Source organism: Elephas maximus, chromosome 9 (genome assembly GCF_024166365.1).
Source record: "Elephas maximus indicus isolate mEleMax1 chromosome 9, mEleMax1 primary haplotype, whole genome shotgun sequence".
NCBI classification, from domain to species: domain Eukaryota; kingdom Metazoa; phylum Chordata; class Mammalia; order Proboscidea; family Elephantidae; genus Elephas; species Elephas maximus.
The window spans coordinates 61107699-61129815 of record NC_064827.1 but is presented as its reverse complement, the minus strand read 5'-3'; the positions used below and the strand labels follow the sequence as shown (position 1 = coordinate 61129815).

General features: G+C 36.8%; 1 protein-coding gene across 1 annotated transcript in view; it reads right to left on the bottom strand.

Annotated features, from left to right (window-relative positions):
* Positions 1-2442: 2442 nt before the first annotated feature.
* Positions 2443-22117, bottom strand: part of UGCG (UDP-glucose ceramide glucosyltransferase) — a 52627-nt gene continuing 32952 nt past the window's right edge. The window contains exons 3-9 of the mRNA XM_049895814.1: positions 16031-16133; positions 14879-14980; positions 12678-12790; positions 7396-7574; positions 6329-6415; positions 5449-5638; positions 2443-4994 (exon numbers count right to left, since the gene is read on the bottom strand). Coding sequence (XP_049751771.1) covers positions 4824-4994; positions 5449-5638; positions 6329-6415; positions 7396-7574; positions 12678-12790; positions 14879-14980; positions 16031-16133 — 945 coding nt within the window. The 3' untranslated portion in view covers positions 2443-4823. The remainder of the gene's footprint in view (positions 4995-5448; positions 5639-6328; positions 6416-7395; positions 7575-12677; positions 12791-14878; positions 14981-16030; positions 16134-22117) is intronic.

Sequence of the window (22117 nt, the reverse complement as noted above, 5' to 3'; positions counted from 1 at the left end):
CTTCTGGCAGCCATGGTATATTCAATATTCCTCATCAACACCATAATTCAAAGGCATCAACTCTTCTTCAGTCTTCCTTGTTCATTGTTCACCTTTCACATGCACACGAGGGTGACTGAAAGTACCATGGCTTGGGCAGGTGAACTTTTGCCCTCTATGTGACATCTATATATACCTCATTTATTTATCTCTACAATATCAGGAGGTGCTTTAACTATCTCCCATTCCACACAGTAATACACGTATGTTCAGATAAGTAATCTGCCCAAAGTCCCATAGCTACCAAAGGGCACAGTCTTTGACCCCAGGCATGCCAGCCTCTTTTCCTAGATGCTTCTTTCCTGGTATCTCTAAATAGGCCAAAGATTCTGCCCTTGGCTCTTATCAGTTGATACTCTGTCTTTGGTTGTCTCAAGCACTTTCTTCAACTATCACCTGTATGGAAATAACTCCCAAGTCCCCACCTCTAATCCTACTCCTTTCCCATGCTCCAGACCTGTGGGCCAAAAGTCTGCTTGACTTCTCTAACACCTACCTGTGTTCCTGTGGCTGGCCTGGTGTTGGTCAGTCAGGAGCAGGGATGAGAGAAGTTCCAGGGCTAGTGTTAGGGAGAAGGGAAAAGAGCAAAACAAGGTGGCATGACTGCAGTAAGAAGGGTGGGGTAGCAAGGGAGGGTGGTGCAGCTACTTCTAGTCCTGGAGAGAAACAAATGATATCCCTAAATTGTTTAAATGAGATAATTACAAGTCTGTGCCGCTAGCATGGATGTCTTGATGACTAATAGTCTAAACAGCATAACGACATGAATCCAGCCCACGGTCAGTCTCCGCCAATCTCTCCCAGGACTGGGGAGGGGCCATGCAAAGGGTTGAGCATATTTTTTTCTTAGGCAAGTAGCTGATTAAGGAACTGTCAAAATATGTATTTTTATTGTTTTTAAAAAAGGTTGAGATAATAATTTTAAAATACCTTGTAGACACAGATGCTATTTTTTAAGGCAAATTACTCAATTCAGTGCATATCCTTAAGGCTCTGCAGAGACAGTTGCCCACCATTTGTCAATGTTTATTTCCTTTCCAACAAAATAAAGTTAATATGGTCATAAAAATAACTTGAATTGAATGAACAATAATTCAAAAGCATTATCTCCTAATAAGGAAATGTCTGGACTGCTCTCATTTACATAAACATAGTCTTATGGTAGGTACTATAATCTTCTTTATCAATAACGTATATAAAGCATTTTAACTTAAACTAGCTTTATAATTTACATTCTTGTTCAGCAAGATTGAATCTGGCTTTCTAGAATAATTTTTTTAAAAATATATTTTTGTTGAGAGTATACACAACAAAACATACACCAATTCAACAGCTTCTATATGTACATTTCAGTGACACTGATTCTCTAGAACAAATTTTAAGAGTTGGAATATAGATGGTTATCAACTACGGGTTTTTTGTTTTCATTTTTAAATTTTAACGCTTTCATAACAAGCTTTAAAGTTGTTGTAAAGAGAACTTTAAACAACATGATCCAGCGGAGAAACATAACACTGAGTCCTGACATGTGCGCAGGCGGCTGCTTCACGCCTGTGACCACAACTCTCGTAACGGGAGTCTCAGCATCAATGGTCTAAAATAACCCTTCGAGGTTTGCCTAGCTATAAAATTCTAAGACTTACACTCAACTTTTTATTGATAATTTCTTAAATTTTAGGGTTAGAAGTGTACTATATAAACTTGGTGGAATGATCTTTTTTACTAGGTCAAAGTGCTAGGAATGGAGCCTCTGGTAGGCCATGGTCATGTCCCTGTTAGATTTTTTCCTTCCCTGGGATTTGCTCTCCAGTATTCTTCTCTCACGGTCCTGCTGGTGCAGTGGTTAAGAATGCAACTGCTAACCAAAAGGTAGGCATGTTTGAATCCAGCAGCCGCTCCCTGGAAACCCTATGGGGCAGTTCTATTTTGTCCTCTAGAGGCAAGATCTGTAAGGCTGAGTTCAGGCTGTGAGCCTAGCAAAAAAGCTCTCAAGAGACCACAGGGTCTCTACTAAGTGTTATTACAGACCAGTGGGTCTGAACCCTGGCTGCATGGTACAATCACCAGCAGTGCTCAGGCCCCAACCAAAGACTAATTAAGCCATAATCTCTGCAGGCAGGGCCCAGGCATCTGTACTTCTTTTAAAGTTTTCCAGGTAATTCCAATGTACAACTAAGGTAGGAAAGTCGTACTACAAGTCATAAGCCTGACTGTAACACAGGCAAAAAAAAAAAAGAAATTAACATTTGATAGACTTCTTATAATTTTGAAGTGAATGCCTGGGCATGTTAGATAATTTCTATAAATACAAAATAAAAGACAGTAAACAAAAATACACATCGCTAATGTTTTGATTGTATTCAAATTTTTATTTTTGAACAAAAAACTTAAGACAATGATTTTAAATAATAAAACATATATTCTAGACACTTGTTGGTTTTTTTTAATATATATATAGAGAGAGACAGCTTATTAAATTTGGACTCCTACAGTTCTGTTGTGATCTTTCTTCAACATTTATATCATTTCTTACCATTTTATCATCACTTCAAATTTGCTACACAAAGAATCACTCTGTCTGCTTATGTGAAGTTTCACTTTTAGGAAATACTCCACTACCACATAAAGCACATACAGAACTTTTTTTTTTTTTTTCAATGTATTTACAAAACACAAGAAGTCTGTTCAGCCATTTTGGTTTTGTTACACTGCCCATACTGTCATCAACATAAAGCTAAGTAATAAGCAAGTTTTCATTTCAGCAGTGCAATGATGGCATCAACCAAACTTCATTAAACAAACCAACAAATTATAAACACAGTCAGCAAAATTCAACTTGGGTAATAATGACTTAAAAAAATAAACACGTAGTGGGTCACAACTAGACTGGTTTTCACTGTGCAGCTTTCCTCAGGGAACACTACTACCCAATTCACATAAAGAAAGGAATATGCATCAAAGCCTTTGTTCATGAAGAAAATGCCCTTCAAACAAATTCATCATAAGGCAAAAAAAAAAAAAAAAAGTGGAGGAAGCATTCTGGCCCAGAGAAAAGCTTAAACATAATGCGCATACATAGTATATACACATTTAGAGACATACTGCAATTTAAACCATGGATATAGTCATTAGACAATTAAATGAATTGGCTCAGTGAAGTGAAAAGTGTCCATTTTCTATAAATATATAGTTATTGCTAATATGCTACACATTACACTTTGACATGGAAAGTGTATAACTCAGAATTTACAGCTGTCATATTGCCAGTGTTAGCCCTGCGGTATAGGCATCCGTATGGACAACATGCCCACCCAATTCGGAAGGAAAAGCATAAAAACCATTACCAAAAAAGAAAGAAAGGCTTATGCACTGTCCTTTGCATTTTTTGCTTATTTTTTTGTTTAAACAAAAACAAGTCCAGTTCACCACAAGTTAAGCACAACCTGACAAGCAAGTTCAGCGGCATGATGGGAAGAGATGAGTGTAATACAGCATGCATTTACAACTAGCATTGATCTAGTCTATTTTGTCATACAAACTGGAATACAAAAATCCAATTTAAATAGGACTAGACTATAATAGTAAAAAAAAACAGAAAACAAAAAAACCACACATACACACACGCACACACACACAGTAGACTTAGTTTGATACTGATTAATTTTAACGGTAAAATTCATCTTGTCCCCTCTTAATACTCTACTGCAATTTATTTAATGATGACTAGAATATTTACTTTCCTAAAAAAGATATTAAATACCTGTGTCATGAAATTACATTCTTATTAACAAGACATACTGTGTAAGAAAATAGCTCATGTGTGAAATGTGTCTGAAATGCATTTTTCCTCACAGCTATCAAAACGCCCACTCATACTAAAACAAAATCACTCCCAGGACCCCCCCTGAAAAAAAGTTAAGGAAAGATGGGGTAGGTTGGGTGAGGAGCAGGGAAGGAAAGGCTTAGCTAGACTAATTACAGCACAGTGATTAACAATGGTTCAAGACAGAACCAACAAGAGTTGGTCAAAAAGATGCCTTCAATAAATGGCTACAATTAAAAACCAAACTCAGCCACTTTTGGTTCATTGGAGTGAGACTGAAAAATATATCTCACAGATTCATATAAATACTAGACTCCAGCTCTTTTATTACTATTATTTTTTTAAGTTTTTCCACTTGTTTTTGCCAGGCCTATCTACCTTATTACGATTTATATTTGCTCTGCAACAGCTACAAGAGGTAGGCATAAAGCATGAAAAAGTTTCTCAGTTAGTACCACACTGTGGATTGTTCACGGAATAGTAACATTCACTGTAGACATGAACACTGATTACCTTCTGGTCTTTTCTAAACCCCAGAACAAAGCTGTTGCCCTCCCATAAATGCTCTAAAAACATGTACTCACAAATAAGAAACTTCTTCTACTGAAGGATACTGTCATAGTATTTGTTGCAGAGCACTCATATATGTGTATATATGTATATATTTATTAAAAAAAAATAAACAGACAGACAACAAAACAAACCCAGGTTCCTAGAACCAATCCTCTTGATTTTCTACTTCCACAAAATAAAGTGTACCATTTGGCTGAGACTATAGATGTTTTTTTGTTTTTTTTGTTTTTTCTCTCACAGATGCAAGTGCCATGCAAAATAAATTAAAGAACAATTACCAAAACATACACGTGATAAAACTATTGAAGGTAGATCTTTAAAAGCATTTATATAAACATAATTTATAATACTTCTCTTTTTTCCTTTATATACAGTCACAGAGCTGTAGTTATACATCTAGGATTTCCTCTGCTGTGCCTCCACAGCGTAACCTGTAGCGACCAGTTCTCCAGCTTATAGTAGGGTCCCATAATGCTGACAAGAAGATGTATATTGTCATGGATTCACGGATGAACCAAGCTACAGCATAATCAAGTTTTGAAAAACATAGTGCGCCACCCTGGGAATTAAAAAAAAAAATTTTTTTTTAATCTACTGACCATCAGGCTAAAGAAACTAAAACATAAAATTTTTGGATTTCACTTTCTTAAGTTTACTACATAAAATCAAGTCTGCTTCTTTAGATAACTTAACTGCCATGCTACGCCATTTAAGAAAACATTGGTTATGAATAGAAGCAGCCCTAACTGCTATCCCAAGTTATTCTTAGTTTGAATACTCTTTATTTGCTTAACATCATTTTTTGGAGCCTTCCTAAAAGTGTTTTTATATCAACTGAAAGTGGCAAATCAAGTTTTACATCGACCTTCCACTAGGGAATGTTTACACCTGATATTAACCATCAAGTGGGAAGCTGAAGATTGGCTGTTCAGAGAGATTTTCTTCTACCTTTTCTAAACGGAAAGTTTAGTTCCACCAAGTAACTGCCAGCCTCTTCATGCTTGGCCACATACCTGGACACCCCTGAGTTGAATGTAGTCAAATATAAACCACGCCAGGCAATGACACATGAAAAATACCATAATATCCCATCTGAATACATGGTGAGCTGCCCATCCAATAATTAAACTGGCAACAAAGCATTCTGAAATCGGCTCGCAAATTATTGTAGCAGGAAGCATATTAATTCGCAATTTGGTCCACCTAAAAAAAATAAAAAGAATTTCCTTTAAAGAACAGGCTGGTTTCAAGAGTTATCAGGTTTTTTCCCCAAAATGATCAACTCTTTACCCATTTATGTAAAGCCTCTTCTCTACAGAGCATTTTCTAGGAATCTCTTTTCTATTTTAATTTTGTACATAAAACCCCCCAAAAAACCAAACCCACTGCTGTCGAGTTGATTCCAACTCATAGCGATCCTATAGGACAGAGCAGAACTCCCCCGCAGAGTTTCCAAGGAGCACCTGGTGGATTTGAAATGACGACCTTTTGGTTAGCAACCACAGCACTTAACCACTACACCACCAGGGTTTCCAATTTAGTACCCAGAAGTCTATAAATTCATTTAAATGGCCTATATACTCTGATAAAAAATATAAAGCGTTTACAATCAAAGTGTTAAAAAGTAGAAAATCCAGGTCAGCCTATTAAAAATTTCAATCAAAGCCTCGACATCCCTTTTTTGAATGCTTCCGGTACTACACATCAAAGAAAATATATTTAGACATAACATTTATCTTAATACAGAAGATAAATTCCTTCTTCTGGAACCAAAATAAACAAATATCTGACCTTCAGATTTTCATTTTACCAAGCTAGGCCATGTAACAATTTATAGCCCTCGCCCCCCTTTCTTTTAACAAAGGACAAAAAGAAGAGGGAGAGCTGATTTACCTGATCATTCTGGATTGAAACTGAGAAATTGAATATGAGCCAGAGTTTTGCATTGCAACTTGAGTGGACATTGCAAACCTCCATCCTCTGAAAATTAATTATAAAATGAATTACGATGATGAACAGACTCTATGAACACATGTGAGCATGGCTGGTTGTATTTATTCATCACTGAGGAGAGTAAGCAATTGCTGGTGTTCACGGTGAACCCAGTCCTGGGGCTTCTTACGCTACTTATGGTCTACTGTACTTCTGAATATTTTAGCAGTTACGTCAGCCCATGATAGTTACATCTTAAGAGCTGGAAGGAACTACAACCCCCTAGTTTACGGTTTAAGAAACTTAAAATGCAGTCATTCTGAAAGTACACGATAGAGAGTGCTCCGTATTTAACAGTTTAATCTCTGATCATTATTAACCCTCCCAACGTAAGGGATGCGTGTGTGTCAATATTCAACAAGAATATAAACAAAAAGTGGAATTATGTATCTCATTAGAAACACTATGAAACCATGAATCCATGAACACCATCATGAGAGTTTTTTTAAACAATCTTTAATTTTTAAGCATGTTTTTAGTAAATTACCACACAAGGCAGTGACCCCCCCCCCCTTTAAAAATAAACAAGTAGTATTTTGTGATGGAGAAATGTTAAGTCAACTGAATGAATCATTAGGTGGCTTTTTAGCAAAGTATCAAATAAATTTAAATTTTTGAAATGATATTCTTTAAATGTTCACCTAGTGGCTTACAAATGCACTGATATTTTTAATTCTTCTAAAACACACAGAAATTTACATCTATACTAACGAAAACTCACAATCACAGAGAAGTGCCCTTTTAATCACTTCAAGCCAGGTAAAGAATACAGAGGAATCAGAACATTTATTTGCTTCCTTAGTATATACCTAGGAATAATTAATATGACATACCCTATATATTGCCCTACTCTGTATTCACTAGTAAATATAAAATAGAATAGCCCTTACTCCATGAGTTTAAGAAATAGAATAAACCAATGGAAATCAGGTACTAAAAGTCTATGACCTAATTTAATTTAGTCTTACCGGTCAGCAATTGCTTTGGCCATAAAGTAATCTTCAGCAATGTACTGGGCAAAAGCTATAAGCCCTCCTGCTTGATCTAATACATCCTTTCTCATTAAGCAAGACATTCCTGTCACACATTTGAAACCAGTTACATTGGCTGAGATATAGGACCTTGGGTGTGAAGTTCCAAAATACACCTGCCAAAAAATAAATACATATGTATAAAATTAGAATTTTACGTTGAAAGTATGGTGTAGGTAAGCTATTTTTTTTCTAATGAATGATCTTTAAATGTGATTGAATGAATATCCTACTATTCTTATATAAACTACCTGAATAAAAAGTGTTACACGATATTGTTTACATATAGCAGGTAGTCAGTAATTTCCTATTTGATTGAGTATTCTTATAATTATCATCATTACAAAGAAATATTTACTTCTAGGAGGGAAAAGCATATTCTATTTGCAAATAAATGTTGTCTTCTCTGAAACTGTAAGGTTCAGTCTGGATAGAAAGTAAGACAAAACTCTTACTCATTATTGGGATATAAGCTATTGACAAATGTTTAATATATCTTGTCTTCAAGATATTCATGTATATACACATATAATAAAAGGTAATATATGGTATATCAACTTATAAGACAGTTAATTCCTTTTATCTCTTAATTCCCTTTCTTATTTTATAACTAGAAGCTTCCTGCCCCAGGCACTGAGCATCTTCCCAATTATCCCTATTTTATTTTTCTATGTGTTTTTTATAAACAAGGCATGTATTAACATTCTATTCCCCCTCTTACTGCCCTTTCCCTAGATATGCTATGAAGTTATCAGATATACAAGATGCTAAATCAATGGCAGAAAAAGATGGTCATCAACCTTACTTATTAGCCATAAAATCCTATTTATTTGAATTAGAGAGCAGTCATCTTTCTCATGGCAGGAGTTACAACATGCATAGCCTGAAAATAATTTTAAGAGGTGATTATGAATCTTACTACCTACTTAACGCCCAGACTCCGATGAACCCCTGGTGTGCGTGGGACTGAATCAAACCAAACTTCTAAGACCGGAAGCATACAACTTAATTCTTTATGCAGTTATCAAGTGAGGTTTTAGGAATAAGGTGGGACTAAGGACTGGTTTCAGGCTCCCAGGATTTCTTTACAAGCTGCAATCACTCTTCTGGCCTATCTCCATCCACTCTTAAGTATGGCAGAGTGCCCTCTAAGGATTAAAATTAAACTAAGAGAGTGGGTGTGTTCTGGGAATTGTTTACCACTGACATATACACCAACTTGGATATTTCTAAAACAAAAGTACAATGTGATAAATAAGAATCTGCTGCATCTAATTTTAAGGCAGCTAGCTACCCAAAGTATATATTAGAGGATTGATATACTTTTATTTCTTTCACTAAACAAAAACTCTGTGTTTAAGACTAATGATTTCTTGCACTAGGACAAATACATTGCTAGGCAATATTAAGAAAGAGTTTATGGTTCAAATTGTCAAAGATCAATGTACCTTTAACCCCCTCAGATCTGTGGCGATCATAAGATGGCAATTCAAAAGAATATAACCGCAGATTACTGAGTTAATAGATATATAAAGACTAAAACCATATATCCTTCCCTTATAAAATTAAGACAAGGTTTTCCCCTGAATGTTTAACAGTACAGCAATGGTTAGGTCAACTATGGGACACACATATGACAGATTCTGAAACAGCCAAGACAAAATTAGTTTTATGAAAAATTACTAATGGTATGGGGAAAAGCTTATGAAGAGAAAAAAATAAGATAAAAATTGTGTTTAGAGCACTCTCTCAACTATGTATTTAAAATTCTAACCAAAACCCACTGCAGTCAAGTAGATTCTAATGCATAGCAACCCTACAGGACAAAGTAACACTTTTCCAGGGCTGTAAAATCTTTATGGAAGCACACTGTCACATCTTTCGCACGTGGAGCAGCTGGTAGATTTGAACCACCAACCTTTCAGTTACCAGCCAAGTGCTTTAACCACTGTGCCACCAGAGCTCCTTAAAGGCACTTAGAAAAAAAGAATCCCAAGTGCCAAAATGATTTAAAAAACAATTTTTTTTAAATAAAAATTTCCTCTAAATGGTAGGGTTCTGGGTAATTTCCTATTTTTCTTTCTTATACTTTTCCATAATTTATAGTTCTCTACATAGGTTTTTTTTTTTTTTTTTTTACATAGGTTTAATTTTTTTACATAGGTTATATTTCTTTTATATGCTGAAGGAAAACACAAAATAAGTGTCTTGGCTAATTATTAGAAATCCGTAAAAGAAAATCAAATGAATTTTATAACAACTTGAGTAAACTTTTCCCATTTCTCTTTTTTTGATATTTGGGCAGTCCCTGGGTTACAAACACCCGAACGATAACTCATACCTAACAATGTAGTGCCATAAAGCCTGTTAACAATTTAAATGCAATGGTTCATAATAACGAATGCACACACTACTTTGGGATGGTCATGAAAGCACTGAGCCGTTCGGAAGTGTTTCTTAAGTGTTTCATATGCATTGTTGTTAGGTGCCGTTGAGTTGCTTCCGGCTCATTGTGACCCTACGTACAACAGAATGAATGAAACAGTGCCCAGTCCTGTGTCATCCTCACAATCACTGCTATGTTTGGGCTCACTGTTGCTGCCACTGTGTCAATCCATCTCATTGAGGGTCTTCTTTTTCATTGACTATCTACTTTACCAGTCATGACATCCTTCTTCAGGGCAGGTCCCTCCTGATAACATGTCCAAAATATGTGAGATGAAATCTCGCATCCTTGCTTTTAAGGAGTGTTCTGGGTGTACTTCTTCCGAGACTGATTTGTTCATTCTTCGGGCAGTCCGTGGTACAGTCAATATTCTTTACCAACACCACAATTCAAAGGCGTCAATTTTTCTTCAGCCTTCCTTGTTCACTGCCCAGCTTTCACATGCATATGAGGCGACCGAATATACATGGCTTTTGGGTCAGGCGAATCTTAGTCCTCAAAGTGACATCTCCGCTTTTCAACACTGTAAAGAGGTCTTTTGCAGCAGATTTTCCCAATGCAACATGTTGTTTGATTTCTTGACTGCTGCTCTCATGAGCATTGACTGTAGATTTTAAGCAAAATAAAATTCTTGACAATTTCAATATTTTCTCTATTTATCATGATGCTGCTTATTGGTTCAGTTGTGAGGATTTTTGTTTTCTTTTATGTTGGGGTGCAATTTATACTGAAGGCTGTAGTCTTTGATATTCATCAGTAAGTACTTCAAGTACTCTTCGCTTTCAGCAAGCAAAGTTACGTCATTTGCATGTCGCAGGTTTTTGATGAGTCGTCCTCCAATCCTGATGCCGCGTTCTTCTTCACATAGTCCAGCTTCTCAGATTATTTATTCAGCATACAGATTAAGCAAGTACAGTCAAATAATACGACCCTGATACATATCTTTCCTGACTTTAAACAACGCAGTATCCTCGTTCTACTCTTGGTCTAGGTACAGGTTCTGCTTGAGCACAATTAAGTGTTCTGGAATTCCCATTTTTCACAATGTTATCCACAATTTATTATGATCCAAACAGTCAAACACCTTTGCATAGTCATTAAAACACAGGTAAACATCTTTCTGGTATTCTCTGCTTTCAGCCAAGATTCATCTGACATCAGCAATGACATCCCTTGTTCACATCCTCTCGTGAATTCTCCTTGAATTTCTGGCAGTTCCCTATCAATGTACTGCTACAACCACTTCTGAATGATCTTTAGCAAAATTTTACCTGTGTGTGATATTAATAGTATTTTTCGATAATGTCTGCATTCTGTTGGATTGCGTTTCTTTGGAAGGGTATAAATATGGATCTCTTCCAATCAGCTGACCAGGTAGCTGCCTTCCAAATTTGTTGGCAAAGATTAGTGAGCACTTCCAGCGTTCCATCCATTTGTTGAAATATCTCAATTGGTACCCCGTCAATTCCTGGAGCCTTGTTTTTCACCAATGCCTTTGGTGCAGCTTGGACTTCTCCCTTTAATACCACCAGTTCTTGATCACACGCTACCTCCTGAAATGGCTGAATGTTAACCAATTCTTTTTGGTACAGTGACTCTGTGTATTCCTTCCATCTTCTTTTGATGCTTCCCACATCATTCAATATTTTCCCCATAGAATCCTTCAACATCGTTAACTCGAGGCTTGAATTTTTTCTTCAGTTCTTTCGGCTCGAGAAATGTCAAGCATGTTCTTCCCTTTTGGTTTTCTAACTGCAGGTCTTTGCACATTTCATTGTAAATCTTAACTCCATCTTCTTGAGCCTCCCTTTGAAATCTGTTCATCTCTTTTACGCCGTCATTTCTTCCATTCACTTTAGCTACTCTATGCATAGAAAGGTAAAATATATACTATATAGTAAGACAAACATGTGACTAAAACCAAAACCAAACCCACTGTAGTCAAATCCATTCCGACTCATAGTGACCCTATAGGACAGAGCAGAACTGCCCCATAGGGTTTCCAAGGAACAGCTGTCGGATTCGAACTGCTGACTTTTTAGTTAGTAGCCAGGCTCTTAGCCCCTTCGTTACCAGGGCTCCAATCAAATCCACTGCCACTGAGTCAATTCCAACTCTCAGTGATTCATACTCCTAGCGAGTAGTACTGCCCCATAGGGTTTCACAGGAGTAGCTGGTGGGTTCAAACTGCCAACCTTTTGGTTAGCAGCTGAGCACTTAACCACTGCATCACCAGGGCTCCACTTGACTGACACTAAATAAGAACCAATTGTACCTATTTCAAATTACCTATAAATTTGACCTAACGACAGACTTAGGAACAGGTCTCATTTGTAACTCAGGGACTGCCTGTATTTGAAATACTTCATGATATTTAAAAAAGGTTCTTTTCTGATTGAATCCTTAAAAGAACTATATATGATGTGTACTTTTATGCAGTCAATAGTCTAGAACTGAACTCCAGAAGGGAAAGTGAAGATCATAAGAAAAAAATAATATACTGTGGTCAGATGGAAATAAGATCACAGGATATTCCCTTTGCATATCCATTCACTGCCAATGTGTAGTCAGTTCAGCAGTGAGTGATTCCAGGGGGCTCAAGAATGTCCTCACTAATGAAAACAGCTATTCTGAAGATTTTAGTACACAGTAGGCTCCCAAAGAAATGTAATATAATTCACTTCAGGTAGCTAATCCCAACTCTTATAATAGTCTCAAACTTCTTGTAGATTACAGATTTGATAACATTATCACTTATGACTACCATACTTACCTGTTCTAATGTGGCAGCAAAGCCCTGTCTGTCTGCCACATATGGCAGCCCATGAACCAATCCCACCTTCTCTGTCATTTGATTAACCATGTCAGTAAGTGTGTCTGGAATTACTACAATAAAAAAGGGGGAGGCAGGAGAAAAAGATTTTAGTAAAATGTCCACTAGAGTAGAATATATTTTGTGAGTTTTTATTAAATTCTTTTTGACATTTGGATCTAACAGAATAAATCTTAATTACCTTTCTGAGCAGAATACAAAATTACAAAAAAGGCATAATTCATGGTAAGCTAATTTACTCTATACGTTTTTATCTCAATGTATACCTATTATGCACCAGAGGCAGGATATACTTTGAAACTATTAACCCCCTTTTCTGAACCTCCACACTGGAATTATGGACAATGTGTCCTAGTGGAAAAGGCACAGGGGCAGAAGTCAAAGGACTTCAGATCTTGTGCTGACTCCTCTATTCTCAAACCACAGGACTGGGCCTCCACTGCCTCAGTCAGTGTAATAGGTATCCTACTTCACAGAGCTGCTAGCTAGAATAGAATAAGATTGTATTTGACAAAGATTTGTACACAGAAAATATGGCAAATATATGACAGCAAATGATTTAAGACCACAAATGTGGAGAATGAGCATAATGTTAACAGATTTGTAATGGTCCTGATTAATTAGTAGAATTGGCTACTGTCTTAGTTACCTAGTGCTGCTATAACAGAAATACCACAAGCAGATGGCTTTTAACAAATAAATCTCATTCTCTCACAGTTTAGAGGCTAAAAGTCTGAATTCAGGGCGCCAGCTAGAGAGGAAGGCTTTCTCTCTCTGTCGACTCTATGGGAAGGTTCTTGTCATCAATCTTCCCCTGCTCTAGGAGACTAGCACGGGGCAGTGCTGGGGCCGACCTGTGGAGCTTGAGAGCTGAGTGCCTTTGCACAGGAGGCTTCCTGCTAGTTGAGTGAGGTGCTTCCAGTTACTTATCAGTGAAGCTAGGCTTGCTGACCCAAGGAGCAAGAAAGCATAGCTGGGAACAGAGTGTGTCCTTTGGACTTGGGGTCCCTGTGGTAGAAGCTCCTAGGTAAAGGGAAGAAGAGTGATGACAAGGACCTTCCTCCAGAGTCAACATAGACAGAAAGCCCTACCCTGGAGCTGATGCCCTGAATTCAGACTTCTAGTCTCCTAAACTGTGAAAGAATAAAAATTCTGTTTGTTAAAGCCATCCACTTGTGGTATTTCTGTTATAGCTGCACTAGATAACTAAGAAAACTATACTTCTATTAACTTTCAAATTTGCATTTTAAAGTAATAAAAAAAAATCACTGTCCCATCTTCAATAGCAAATATTTCATATCATTTTACCTTACTTTAATTTTTTATGCCCTTTAAATATTTAAGAACTAAATCTACTATATAAAACAAAGTGTATTTGGACCTCAAACACTTAAATACTCGTATTTTAGGGCAGTGATTCTCAACTTGGGGTAATTTTGTCCCCCAGGTGACATTCTGCAATGTCTGGAGACATTTTTGGTTGTCACAAGGCTGGGGTTGGGGTAAGAGTTACTACTAGCGTATAGTCGGTAAAGGACAAGTATGCTGCTAAACATCCTACAATGCATAGGGCAGTCCCCACAACAAAGAATTATCCAGCCCAAAATGTCAAGAGTGCTGAGCTTGGGGAAATCTTATTCTAAAGTTAAGATTGAGGTCATCAAGCGTAAGTGGTTTACAGAACACTGAAATTAATATAGGTACATATTAATACATATTAAGTATAAATATTTAAAATTTCAATGCAAATGATAACTAAAATCACCTAAGTAAAAAGCCATGTATATATTCTAATAAATGTATATATTCTAGTAAAATCGCACCTATTGATTTCCACCTCCTTCTCTGAGATAGTATATTATTTGAGCGACAGATTAAAGTAAAAGGTGAGAATAACACAAACAAGGGAAAAGTTACACACAAGAGAGAACTTATAAACTCTATAATGGAACATGACTTTTTTCTTTTAATGGTTGGAATTTTCTCCTCAAAATAAAAACATGTAACATTGTAGGTTAGGATTAAAAAATCAAAATCTTAGTATAACTGTATAACTTAGTATATCTGATAAAGGCATTTTCAGATTGCTTTTGGCATTTTATCAATGAATAGCTTTATAAAATAAATAAGAAAAACCTCACCTCTTATTCCACTATCACAAATCCATATAAGATCGTATTTTGCAACTTCATATCCTGGCATTAAATTATTAATTTTAGGATTAATGCCAACCTTTTTGCCACCTAAAAATGTAAAGGTACAGAAGTGAAAGATACATGCAACACTGGAGATACTTTATACAGATACATGGTAGGAAGAAGTAAAACATAGTTGCACATTTTAATAAACTAATATACTTTCATATTATTCTTTACATTTTCTATGGTTCTTAATACTTAAAAATTGTTTTTTCGAAAGAATTATGTTGTTCACCCCTGAATTACCTTGCATTAAAAGAAAGTAAATATGAATCAATATTTAATGCCAAATACACCTCTTCAAGTCTTTAGAAAAAGCCTGTAGGCTTTTAGAAAAACACTCTTTTGTAATATAATAAAATTGAATTCTATCACTAGCTCTCAACTATAGTCAATTAAGACTACAGAAAAGGCCACAGATTAAAAACAGTAAAGCAATAAAAACAAGACTTTCAAGTCTCATTGATAGGTGTAACATAATTTGAAGTAATTTTTTTAAGTGTCATTTTGTTAATCCCAGATATGGGGGAAAAAAAAAAAACCTTTGCTTTTATAACTTAAGTTTTCTCAAAAAGATGTAAATACCTTTCACTATGCCAACAATCTTAAAACTAACATGTTAATAACTTCACTGGGTGGCCAGCACCTTAATCTATAGTTTAAGGTAGAGACGATTACTGATACAGGCAGTCCCCAGATTACGAATGAGTTCCATTCCTAAATCTGTCTTTAAATCAAATTTGTACGTAAAGTGGAATAGTTAGGTATGGTGCATATCTAACGTCAGTTAGTCAAATGTTTGTGTTAGTATACAGTATACAGTGCACCTTTCTATGCATAAAAACCATTGAAGAAACACTTTCAGATACACTAAAATATCTTTACCATATTAATACCGTAATAATGATAACGTTTTGATGTGTGCTGCAAAGCGGCACCTGAACCACTGTATGTACCTCAGATTTTTAATATAATAGGCTTCACAGAGGTTGGTTCATAACTGTGGGTTGTACGTAAATTGGATGTTCATATCCTGGGGACTGCCTGCACTTAATACTACTGAAGTAAATGGTTACTAAAGAATTTGTTACTTACCTATAAACAACCTAGCATCCACGTTAGGATATTTTCCAAGAAGCTTCTTACACACATCAATGGCTGGATCATCATGATCTTGTACACAAAGGAGTACTTCATACTAATCAAAGAACATATTTTATGTTGATTAACCTCTTTTTTAAAAAAATAAGCATTTATCAACTAGCGTTTACTGACTGATTAAAAAGCACTAGAAAAGCAAGCAATTGCACACATAAAGTTTAAAAGTTAAAAGCGTATTCATAATGGTTGAAAACAAGTGTTGCTTTAATTAAGGGCAGCTCCTCCAGAACAGGGGCCTGTATGCAAGCAGAAGGAATAAGGAAGAAATTGGCAGCACTCACAGCTGAAGTCCTGCCATTCCTACATAGGCTCCATAATTCAACCAGGTCGCAAGCCTCTCCATGACCATCCTCACTGATGAAGATCCACTAAATGCTCACAGGGTGCCTAGCAGTGTAGTAAGCAGCAGAGAAAGCAAGCAAAATAAACACAGCCTCCCTTGTCGAGAAGCTTTGTATTTGAACTTAGTATTTTAATTGATGAAGAGACTATAAATTATACACCAAATGCCATTATGATAATTCTAAAGGGCTTTTCTAAGCTCTTTACATGAAAAGGACAAAGTGGGAGATTAGATTTTCTCGTCGTATATTTTTTTTAGATAAAAAAGTACCTGACTTGATTCAAAATGTGCCATCCTGAAAAGCATGCTTAGCCTTCTAACTACAAAAACACCCAGAATTTTATTCAGCCCAGTCAGTGCGGTGTTTAGTCTTTGATAGTAAATTAAGGAAGTTATTTCTTGGAACTTGACTGGTTGTGTCAAAATTACCCTGGGATATTTATTAAAAATAGAGAATAATGAGTTGCGTTCTTGGACTTCTGAATCAGAATCTCTGAAGTGATCCTGACATGTAGCCAGGCTTATAAAATCTTGAGCTAAACCCTTAAAGTTCCAATTTAGGGCACTGCTAAAAAAAAGTATTTAGTTTTACATACAAGGATGCTAGTATACTATTTTGTGGTCTATATATTCTAAATAGTAATATTTTACAGAAGGTGTGATAAATTCATAGTGACTTGGTGACAAATTTCCTACCAAACTCTCTTTAAAACTGGCTAAACACTTTTAAGCATAGGAGGGAGATTAATTATGTTCATGCAAGTAACAAAGCTATGTATTCTTACAATAATTTTTTTAAAAATCTATGGACACAACAATTTAAGTGTCTAAGATTATAAAGGGGCTAACTCAGGTAACGGAACGACGGGAAGGTCTTTTCTATTAATAGGCACATTCAAGTAAGAAGTAAAAGTATAATGTTCATAATGCCTTTGAGCACAAAAATAAATTACTATTTCCCTAATATATATTATCTCAGCAAAAACTGGCAACAGAATGAGAAATTTGTGGTTGAGTACAAAAGGTCCAGAACTAAACTCAAAAGAAGAAGGTTTAGGTAATAAGGTAAGATTTTTTTTCAAGTGAAAAAACGCTTTCTCAATATTTAAGTAGATGGGGAAAACAATGCGTATTTTCCTTATACTTTCTAGTCACTGTTACTATTATGTACCATATTTTTACACAAATAATGTGTGCCTTCTATGTTTGCCAATTGTGCCCACCCCCTGCAAGGTACTTTCATAAGCACTGCTATGCCAATTTTATTACATGTTGCTATTTAAAAAATTAGCATAGCATGCTTACAAAAATACCTGTGGGGGGGGGCACAGCTGGCAAAAAAAAACATAAATGTTATTTGCATAAAAATACAGTATTTTAGCCAATAATTAATTGCTTTTCAACAGTGACTGATCAGAATTGTCACTCACTACAGGTATTAAGGAAACCCTGGTGGTACAGTGGTTAAGTGCTATGGCTGCTAAACAAAAAGGTCAGCAGTTCAAATCCAAAAGACACTCTTTGGAAACCCTATGGCACAGTTATTCTCTGTCTTATAGGGTTGCTATGAGTCGGAATCAACTCGACGGCAGTTGGTTTGGTTTGAGAGGTATTAAAACCAAGTTTACAGTTATCTCCTCTCCAGAGACCAGATAAAACCTGAGAATGGGAAGGGCACCCCTGAAATTTCCCAAAGGGCTGGCTCTAAGTTGTATAAAGCATCAGTCTCTCTTTCAATGCCATTCTACCATCCTGACTCTCAAAACAATGTTTGGTCCAGCCACTCAAAGGCAATGACCTTAACAGTGAAGATTAGAAAGGTTAAGTGACTTGCCAAAGGGTAAAAGTAACAAAAAGAGGAGGCGGGGCCAAGATGGCAGAATAGACAGATGCTTCCCGAGAGTCCTCTTAAAACAAAGACCCCAAAAAACAAGGGAAACAAGTATATTTATGACAAGCTAGGAGCCCTGAACATCAAAGGCGAGGTCAGAAAACGAACTGAGGGGCAGGGGAGGAAGAGACAGTTCAAAAGTGGAGAGGAGTTATTGGACCTGAATCACCGAGAGCCCTCAGGCATCATTCCGGGCAGTGGCTGCAGCAGGCTGGTACTAGCGATCGGCTGCAGTTACCTCACGGAGAAGCAGCCAGCCACACAGGCTACTCTACCTCCAGAACCAGAGAAGAACAGCGCTCTCAGCAAAAGCTAAGTTCTTGCGTATATTTTACAGCGCCCCCTGCCCCCAAGCCTGCTTCTGTGGCTGATCACTTCCCTGGGCCTGAGATAGGCCCTGATGAGCACCTAGAGCCATCCTCCAGGCCCTAGAGAAGGAATAAATTCTCAACTGGGGAAAAAGATAATTTGCCAGCTCTACTAAGTGGGGAAGGTCAGGACAGAAGTGGCTCCTGTCCAGGCAGAAACGATCTGTGAACTTAAGAGTACCTTATCCCCACTGCATGGACCTGTGTGGGCCTATTTCAGGAGAATAGGCCCTTGCTGGCAGACTACAACTGTTTCAGCTGTGCGGTGGAGAGGTGGACGTTCGATGTTTGACACTGCTTTGCCTACGAAACAGGGTTCTCACCTGCTCTCATCGGGGGCCTAAGGACTGGTGGCTCTACTCAGGTCACCCAGCCACCCACGACAGGGGTCCAAGGATAACTGGTACCTCCCAGTCCTTACAACCAAAAACACTGGGTGCCCATGGTCTGTCTGGAGAACCCACCCACCTGTATGCTCTAGAGAACAGGGGCACACTTTCGTCAGAGACACTTTGGGGACCGTGCTCAGCCCTCTGCGTTGTTCAGAGTGTGACCCCCTGCTACACTCAGATACCAGTACCTACACCAATCACTCCTGCCCCTCTAAGACTGTAGGACAGAGCCTGTACCACACACTTGATGACCAGCTACCTGGGCACATGAGCTGAATTCATACAAGAAAAGTGAATGGACTCCTAGACTGATATACCTGATAACAGCTCTAGGCATTTGGGGACAGGACATCAGAGCTCCAAAGGCGAAAATAATCAAGCTAGCTCACTCAAGCAACTCATTTGGGCATATCAAAAGAAAACAAAGCAAGAAGCTATGATACAGTAAGCAAACATAACATAAACTAATACAATAACTTATAGATGGCTCGGAGACAATAGTCAATATCAAGTCACATAAAGAAACAGACCATAATCACCTCAACAAGCTCTCAAAACAACGAATCAAGGGATCTTCTAGATGAAAGCGCTTTCCTGGAATTACCAGAGGCAGAACACAAAAGATTAATATAGAGAACTCTTCAAGATGTCAGGAAGGCAATCAGGCAATATGCAGAACAAGCCAAGGAACACACAGATACAGTAGTTGAAGAAATTAAAAAGGTTATTCAGGAACATAATGAAAAACTTAATAAGCTGGAAAAATCTATAGACAGCAACCAGAAATTCAGAAGATTACCAATAAAATTACAGAAGTAGACAACTCAAAAGAAAGACAGAGGAGTAGAATTGAGCAAATGGAAGGCAGAATTGGTGAACTTGAAGATAAAGCATTTGGCACAAATATATTTGAAGAAAAATCAGATAAAAGAATTTTAAAAAATGAAGAAAACTTAAGAATCACATGGGAGTTTATCAAGAGAAATAACCTAGGAGTGACTGGAGTTCCAGAACAGGGAGGGAAAACAGAAAATACAGAGAGAACTGTTGAAGATTTGTTGCCAGAAAACTTCCCTGATATCATGAAAGATGAGAAGATATCTATCCAAGATGCTCATCGAACTCCACATAAGGTAGATTTTAAAAGAAAGTCACCAAGACATATTATACTCAAACCCGCCAAAACCAAAGATAAAGAGAGAATTTGAAGAGCAGCTAGGGATAAACAAAAAGTCACCTACAAAGGAGAGTCAATAAGATTAAGCTCGGCCTACTCAGCAGAAACCATGCAGGCAAGAAGGCAATGGGATGACTTATATAAAAAACTGTAGGAAAAAAATTGCCAGCCAAGAATCATATACCCAGCAAAACTGTCTCTCAAATATGAAGGTGAAATTAGGACATTTCCAGATAAACAGGAGTTTAGGGAATCGCAAAAACCAAACCAAAACTACAAGAAATACTAAAGGGAGTTCTTTGGTTAGAAAATCAATAATATCAAGTATCAGGTATCAACCCAAGACTAGAGCAAGCAGATGTCAACCCAGAGAGGGAAATCAAAAAAACAAATCAAGATAAAAAAACGCTCAAAACAGGGAAACAGCAATGTCATTATGTAAAAGAAGAAAACATTAAAACGATAAAGAGGGACTAAGAAATGTGCTCACAGATCTTTCATACAGAGAGGAAGACAAGGCTATACAACGAAATAAAAGTTAGGTTTAAATTTAGAAAAATAGGGGTAAGTAACAAAGTAACCACAAAGGAGGCAAACTATCCTACACATTAAAATAAAACACAACGAAAAAATTGAGACTCAGCAGAAACAAAATCAACAACAATGAATAAGAGGAAAAGAATATATAAAGATAATCTACTCAGCACAAAAAATTAAGTGGGAAAAAGAAACTGTCAACAACACACAAAAAAGACATCAAAACGATAGCACTAAATTCATACCTACCCATAATTACACTGAAGGTAAATGGACTAAACGCACCAATAAAGAGACACGGAGTGGCAGAATGGATAAAAACACACGATCCGTCTATATGCTGCCTACAAGAGACACACCTTAGACTTAGAGACACAAACAAACTAAAATGCAAAGGATGGAAAAAAATACATCAACCAAACAACAATCAAAAAAGAACAGGAGTGGCAATACTAATTTCTGACAAAATAGACATTAAAGTTAAATCCATCAGAAAGGATAAGGAAGGACACTATATAATGATTAAAGGGGCAATATACCAGGAGGGTATAACCATATTATATATTTATGCACCCAATGACAGGGCTGCAAGACACATAAAACAAACTCTATCAGCATTGAAAAGTGAGATAGACAGCTCCACAATAATAGTAGGAGACCTCAACACACTGCTTTCACTGAAGGACAGGACATCCAGAAAGAAGGTCAATAAAGACATGGAAGATCTAAATGCCACAATCAACCAACTTGACCTCGTAGACATATACAGTACACTCCACCCAACAGCAACCAACTATACTTTCTTTTCTAATACACACGGAACATTCTCTAGAACAGACCACATATTAGGTCAAAAAGCAAACCTTAGCAGAATACAAAACACTGAAATATTACAAAGCATCTTCTCTGACTGTAAGGCCATAAAAGTAGAAATCAATAACAAAAAAAGCAGGGAAAAGAAATCAAACACTTGGAAACTGAACAATACCCTGTTCAAAAAAGACTGGATTAGAGAAGACATTAAGGATGGAATAAAGAAATTCATAGAATCCAATGAGAATGAAAACACTTCGGATCAGAATCTTTGGGACACAGCCAAAGCAGTGCTCAGAGGTCAATTTATATCAATAAATGCACACATCCAAAAAGAAGAAAGGGCCAAAATCAAAGAATTATCCCTACAACTTGAACAAATAGAGAAGAACACAAGAAACCCTTAGGCACCAGAAGAAAACAAATAATAAAAATTAAAGCAGAACTAAATGAAATAGAAAACAGAAAAAACAATTCAGAGAATTATTATGACCAAAAGC